This window comes from Pterocles gutturalis, unplaced genomic scaffold (genome assembly GCF_000699245.1).
Source record: "Pterocles gutturalis isolate BGI_N339 unplaced genomic scaffold, ASM69924v1 scaffold14393, whole genome shotgun sequence".
Lineage (NCBI taxonomy): Eukaryota > Metazoa > Chordata > Aves > Pterocliformes > Pteroclidae > Pterocles > Pterocles gutturalis.
Genome location: NW_010125781.1, coordinates 1 through 7,573, shown reverse-complemented (window position 1 = coordinate 7,573; position 7,573 = coordinate 1). Strand labels below are relative to the sequence as shown.

Below are 7,573 nucleotides of genomic sequence, written 5' to 3'. Positions count from 1 at the left end.
ATTACGTTTAGTTGTGGCCTCAGTTTGTTTCCGATACTGAAACAAGGTGAAGGGTCATTTTTCGCATGAGCTCCACAGCCTGCCTTAGCTCGGGACGCAGCATTCCCGCTCTCGCTGCACGAGTCAGTCTTCAGGGAGACGTGACCTGAGCAATCTCTACTGATTTAAACTTTATTAACGTTACAGTTGTAGAAATAAAAAAAAAGATGTTTCATTCCAGTTAACTTTAAAGGTTAAGATAAAAAAATCAGAGCAGTACTGTTGCTTGTGTATAAAGCACAGAAGTATTAATAAACTTACTCTAAAGTACTCTGTTCTTTAGTGTAACCCCACATATCGCACCCATAACTGGCACTCCAGCTCTTATTTTCTTTAACTTGGGAAGCTAACATTAATGCTTGCTCAGGTGTCTTGTCCCCCTCTTTTAAAAAAATTCCTTAGTACCCCTAAGTTGTAATTTGGTAATAATTGTTGATATTCAGGTGTCTGAATATATGTTTAAGGTAAAAATAGAAGTGATCCTGTCTTATGCCCAACAAATGCCTGTGGTGAGTTTTGACAGTACTAAAATTCTGTGCAAAAAAATCTATTTGAGGCATGATAAATTATCTTTTTCAGGCTCAAAGCCCTTTCCTCGCTACGGATATAAACCTTCACCACCTAATGGTTGTGGATCCCCTTTATTTGGCGTCCAGGTAAGTATTTCCATTTTGGGGTTTCTTTGTGTGTCTTCCATCCATCAGCTTTCCTCGATGTGGGCGGTTTTTTCCCTCCCCCGTTCTAAGGATGAGACAGCACCCATGTACAGTGACCCAGCTCTTATAAGGTCCAGCACATGCTTTGGTAAAAACACATGGAAGATGTTAGTATTATAAGTGAGCATAGCATTTTCATCATTGACATAAAATATTGTAGGGATAAAATAGAATTATGATTATTAATTTCAAATTTTTTTAACTATGTGTTTTGTTCTCACGATCACGAAAGCATTTAATAAACCCCAACTTTAGCCCTGTGAGAGTGGAGGGTTTGGCTCTGACTCTTGCTGTCCTCACTGACGCTAACTCGTTTCCTTTAATGCTAGAAGGAAGATACAGGTTAGCTTATGTACTGGCTCTGGCTGAGATGGAGTGAGCTTTCTTCATAGCAGGCTGCATGGCGCTGTGTTTGGGATTTTTGGCTAAAACTGTTGATGGTTTTGGCTATTGCTGAACTGTGATTGCACAGCTTTGGGACCTTCTCTTTTTTCCCCACTCTACCCATTTGCAACCCCAGAAGTGTAAGCTGGGGCTGGGCAAGAGGTTGGGAGGGGACACAGCTGGGGACAGCTGACCTGAATTGGCCAGAGGGATATTCCGTATTACACAGAGTCATGCTCAGCAATGAAAACTGGAGCTGTGGAAGAAGGGAGGGGGTGGTGGGGATGGTGCATGCATTTGGCTTCCGAGGTGGCTGTTGCTCAGAGAATGGCTGGGCGTCTGCTTGTGGGACGTGGTGAATGATTGCTTTGGCACTGCTTATTTTGGGGCATGTTTTCCCTCTTTCATTCACCTACTAAACTGTCTTTATCTCGACCCACAAGTTTTCTTGCTGTTGCTCTTCCTGTTCTCCCCTCCATCCGGTGGAGGGGGGCGGGGGGTGAGCAAGCAGCTCTGTGGGAGCTTGGCTGCTGGCCAGGGTCAAACCACCACAGCTTACTAGAGTGGAACAGCAAAATACAGAGATGAGTGAACGACAGCAGGATTGACTGCATTAGTTTTTAATTTCTAATTGTTATAGTTTATTTGTAGGCTGTATCTTTCTTAGCTGGAATACCAATGGAGTGGGGGGGGGATTTTCTTCACAGTTTGACATCGGTATCCCTTCGATGACAAAGTGCTGCAATCACCACGACAGATGCTACGATACTTGTGGTAATAAAAAAAACGATTGTGATGAGCAGTTTCAGTCCTGCCTCTCCAAAATTTGCAGAGATGTGCAGAAAACACTTGGGATCTCAGAGAGTGTCCAGGGTAAGTGTGAAAAAGCCTTTCAAGTTTCATCAAGCTTATTTGGCAAGGAATCATTGTGCAGCTCAGTAATGCCACATTTTGATAAGCTGATGCTGTTGCTGAAAGATGCCTTGTTCTGTCCTTCTGTAGTGCAGCCCGGACACTTGTGTAGGCAAAGCAATGACACAGCATAGGAAAACTATCACGGTTAAAACTAACCTTGAGGGGAGAAATTAATGCTTCCCATTTAGGAGTATTGTCATGGTTTAACGCCAGCTGGCAACTCAGCACTACACAGCTGCTCACTTGCTCCTCCACTGTGGGATGGGGGAGAGAATCGTTTAGTAAACGTGGGAAAACTTGCAGATTGAGATAAAGACAGTTTAATAGGTAAAGCAAAGGCCGTGCACGCAAGCAAACAAAACGAGGAATTCATTCACTGCTTCCCATTGTCAGGCAGGTGTTCAGCCATCCCCAGGAAAGCAGGGCTCTGTCATGTGTAACAGTTACTTGGGAAACAAAACACCATAACTCTGAATGTACCCCCACTTCATTCCTCTTCTCCCAGCTTTATATGCCGAGCATGACACCATATGGTGTGGAATATCCCTTTGGGCAGTTGGGGTCAGCTGCCCCAGCTCTGTCCCCTCCCAGCTTCTTGTGCACCCCCAGCCTCCTTGCTGGAGGGGTGGGGTGAGGAGCAGAAAAGGCCTTGACTGGGTGTGAGCACTGCTCAGCAGTAACAACAACATCCCTGTATTATCAGCACTGTTTCCAGCACAAATCCAAAACACAGCCCCATACTGACTAGAATGAAGAAAATTAACTCTATCCCAGCCAAAACCAGCACAGAGTATGAATATGGGAATACAACTTGATCAAAATGCATGTCTAATTCTTGCATTTTCTGTAGCAAAGCTAAATATTCACTGTTCTGCTAAGTTCTAAATGTCTGCTATGTGTGATTGCTAGTAAACTGTAGGAAAATACTTTTTTTTTTCCTTTTATGAAGTAAGATATTAGAATAATACATTGTTATAGTGGAAGTATTTAATGCTGTCCCTTAGTGGATAAATTTTACGTTTTTTAGTAACGGCATATGATACTCCTGGTTGTTGGCCTGCATCTGATCAATACGTGACATAACCACAGTTTTTAACTTGGACAATGTCAGTTTTATAGTAAGTAGTCCCACTAAGAGCAGACAGTTTTCAGCACAAGCCTGTGCTTGAACTTCTCAAATTCATTTAACTGCAAAGAAGCCATCATGTTAGTGTTTAGTGTTAGAAGTAGTGAATATTTTCTCAATTCTGCTGAGCTCCTGTGAAAGATAGCAACCTCTGCATAAATTGGGATGCAAAAAGTGAGGGGGTAGAACGGCTCTTTCATCCTTCTAAGAGTAAGTGATGTTTCTAACACTGGTAACATTGCACATGCAATGAATTTTCTTGTTTCTTTTGGTTGGCATATGAAAAGTCTTTTCTCACAACTTAAATGATTCTGTATTGGTTCTATCTTTCATTTGACCATCTATTTGCTATGCCCAGAAAAGATTGTTTCTTTCTTAAAAAAATTATCAGTTTGTCAAATTAATTTATGTTAGTTGCATATTCAATTCAAAGAGTACTTTTAACTGGACTTCTCTTTGTTTGCAGCGTGTGAATCAACTGTTCAACTGTTGTTTGATGCGGTTATACATTTAGGATGTAAACCATACCTGGATAGCCAGAGAGCTGCATGTATGTGTCGTTATGAGGATAAGACAGATCTTTGAAAGAGGATACTGAGATCTCGTGGTGTGGAATAAAGTCAAAGACTCAGCTGGACTGAAGCAAATGTTTGGTTACAAAGCTTTAGGCTTTTCAGACAGTAATAAATTAAACACTGACATGTATATGCTGGTTTGAAAGTCACTATCATATTGTTCCTAATGTAAGAAAGAAACAAGTCTTCCTTGTCTTCCCCTTTACACCAGAAACTGGAAAACTGAAATGAGTTTCCTTTGGCGTATGTCCGTTCAGGGTATGCTATTGTAAAACACTATTGCCATTTGAAAGTTTTTAAGTAAACTTTAAAATTTAAAAAAAAAAAAATAATGGGGAAATCAGAGGTACAAAGGAGTTGTAGTGAATTTTCAGATGATTTTTAGTATAGGTCAAGTTTTAGGTTTACTAGCAGTCCATGCATCTGATAGATCCAACAGGGAAGTGTTTTGTGTGCGTTAATATGGCATCTTAAATAGCCTGTACTTTCATGCTTTTGCTTCAGTTGCCTTCAGTTCTCTCCAATATATGCTGTCCCATGGGTTTGTTTAAAAAAAAAAAAATTAAAACAAACAAAAACCCCTAAACCTTTATCAAGAGTATACATCTGCACTACGTTTTTTCAACATTACTTCTGCAGCACTTTTCAGATCAAACATATTGATCCTTTTAAGGCTTGACCACTAAAATGAACAGTGTGCAACCTAAAGTTATACTTTTGATTTGACAAAATGGTGGAATGAAGTTGCTATGTTATTTTAAAAATTAATCAAATGTTTATTTTTCAAATAAAACTTTTTTGTGTTGTCTATTATATGCATAGAAAGGATATATTGTTCAAATAAGTTGATTTATATTTGTCTTGTGGCACAACTTAGTGTATTCATATTTGCTTCCATTTAGTCCATTCTGATGAAAATTAAAAGAAAGTTCCACAGATCTGGTCAGTATGCCCAACAAACCTTTTTATTTAAAATGACCTCTGTGAGGCTAACAGATATATGAGCCTGTATTTCTGTCATCTGTTCCCATGACCTCTGTGAGGCGGAGAAACATCTGAGCCTGTAAACATCTGAGCTGAAATCATCTGATGGCTGAATTATTTGGGGTTTGTTCTCTGTACTGATGTTTCATTGCTTATCTCCAGTTGTCAGACCTTTGTTAACTTTTTCATTAGGTCCTCTGTCAAAGATTTTTATTTGTTCTCCTGGTGCCCTGATTCTGCCTTAGAAATCCACAGGAGGAGAGGACTGAAAATTAAAATATTGGATCTGTGAACAGGACGTGGAAACCATGCTAAAAGCCTGAAATTTACCAGACTCATGGACTATAATGTGATTTCTCCTCTGGAAGTACTTTTATATGTTTTTTCTTTACCAGTTGTTTGTGGTATTTTTGTTTTGTTTTTCACTAGAGCTTATTGTACATGACTCTGAATGTAAGTGCCTCAGAATAAAGTTCCTGCTAAAGCTCTTTGGCCATGCTTCATAGTTTCCTTTCATATTTGTGGATATGAAGTACCACTGCAAGAGTGGTACTACTGTAGAGTTTTACAAAACTGTGTTTGAAGAACTTGTGGTTCCTCTAAATTTGGTGAAATTTAATTTCTGTCCTAGAGTTGAAACGACTCTGAATTACCCTGGAATTCTCTGGTTGGAACCCTGAAAGTCTTTTAGCACCAAAGCAGGGACTGGTAATGGCATTGGTTGTTTAAAATAAAGTACCCCAATAAGACCAAAATAATATAATTCAACTAGATGGCTGTTGAGCTGCATAGAAACAAGCTTAAACTAGATGCTTAAATGAACACTGAAAATTTTTACTGTTGGAAAGAGCTGAGTTTTGTTCCCTTCTGTAGCGACCTGTAATTACACCATGAAAGCCTTCCAGAGTTTCCTTCAAACCCTTTATAATGCTACAAAGAGCTTTAACAACTAGATAGCACAAAAACTGACACATTGATAGTTCTGCTTGAAAACGAGAGGAAACACTTTTTCCAGGGAGTCTTTGTAGCAGAAATCCTTGATTACAGTTACCTACAAACTATACAAAATACATTTTACAAGCCACAGCCCGAAAATTAAGGCTAGCTATCACCCCCAAGATTAATCAGCATGTAACATCTTAGATTATTTTTTTATATATATGTAAAAATACAATACCTTATATAGCAGCTCTTGGCATTTGACTCGTTACTGCATGGTTTTAGGTAGTCAGCAATACTCTTTAAATATTGCAGTAAAGTTGTTGGGGTTTTTTTTGTGTTGTTTTTTTTTACATGTGAAAGTCTTAATACTCCCTCAGGCTATTTTGCTCTTCTGGATGATCTGAACATCAGTGTGTCCACAAACTCCCTTCTTCAAATGCTTTTTCAAAAAATACCCACTTATGGTGGAGCTGCTGCCACAATCTGAAACTTTCAAAACATGTACATGCATGTATGAAAACTTTTGTATATTAAAATAAGCGGGAAACACCTGCCAGTCAAACGCTACCTTAGGCTTTATACATGAGATCAAGTTACTGGTGACTCATCTGGACATGGTGGCTGGCTGAGTATGCTCGCTAAGAGCAAAACAAGGTGGAAAAATTGTTTGGTTGTCTTATGAGGACCTAAGCTAGCTGTTGGACTGAGGAGCATGGCTGATACGAGTTCAAACCAGTGAACAGAAAGCTGCTGCAGGTTCAGGTTTTACAGCTGCTACTTCACACAGGATTCTTGCTGCCAGTGGGTTTAGGGACAGCAAGAGAGCTGAGAGATCTGGGATGTGCAGTTTGCAAAAAAAATGAATCTGCTGGATAACAGTCTAAATGTTTCACAGTGGAAGACACTAAACTCTTACAATAGTATAATATTCTAACTAAAATGTTAACAAAACCAATTTAATCAATGGTTTTATGCTGATCTAGCTGCCTGCGGGCAGTGAGAGCACAACAAGTCCAAACAAGGGGAAAACAAGCAAAGGCAATTGGAAATGCCCATGGCTCCTTCAGCCAAAAGGGAGACATCTTGTCTAAAAGATGTAGTCATGCAAGAAGCCCATGTAAAAACAGGTCAAACAGACTGGGTAAAAATACCTAAAATCCCACTCTAAAGCTGCCTCCAAGAGCATATTCACAATGAAGTTGATCTGAGACCCTCCCTAGAAACAGGCCAGATAGGAAATTCAGATCCATCCATGGTAAAATCTGTAAAGCTCTTAGACAGAAGGATGGTTTTTGTCATCGGCCTTCGTTTAGAAACTTGTTTCTTATGCTCTCAACCACTGAACAGTAAGTGCCAGGTAACGAGAAGGTTGGCAATATCAGCGTTTTTTTAAGATACCTTGGTACTCTCTTCAGTACCCTGGTGCTCTCTTCACAGTCCTGAGATCATCAGAAAGAACTGATGCAAGAACAGAGCAAAGCTGAAAAACTATCTACGACCAAACCCTTCCACAGTTTATATGTGGGGAACGCCTGAATGAAAACAAATGTCTGACAGCAAAGGCAAGGGTACGCTCCCTTAGGGGGACCTGCGGTAAGTTTTGAAGAATCTCAGTTTAGTAAACAGCAGCTTCTCCCCGTATTTCAGGACGATACCTTTGTACACGACTGAATGAAACACAGTCACTGAAGCACACATCACGCGTGACAAAAAATCACACGAGACGCTTTAACGCATCACCCCTCAATTCTCCCGGCCGAGTCTCGACCTCACGGCAGCTGGCCCTGCAGTGTCCGGAGCAGGGAGCTGCCCCCGGCCGGACGGATTCACCTCCAGGGTGCGGCCGCCCGCCCGCAGCCCCGGGACGGCCTCAACCCCCCGCGGCGGACCCG

General features: G+C 40.6%; 1 protein-coding gene across 1 annotated transcript; it reads left to right on the top strand.

Moving 5' to 3' along the window:
* Positions 1-618: 618 nt before the first annotated feature.
* PLA2G12A (phospholipase A2, group XIIA) lies at positions 619-3,765 on the top strand (the record flags this gene model as incomplete). The annotated part of the gene is made up of 3 exons (XM_010078721.1): positions 619-695; positions 1,847-2,012; positions 3,647-3,765. Coding segments are annotated over 3 exons (362 nt in total), but the record flags the coding sequence as incomplete, so codon positions are not given.
* Between the last annotated feature and the right edge of the window lie 3,808 nt (positions 3,766-7,573).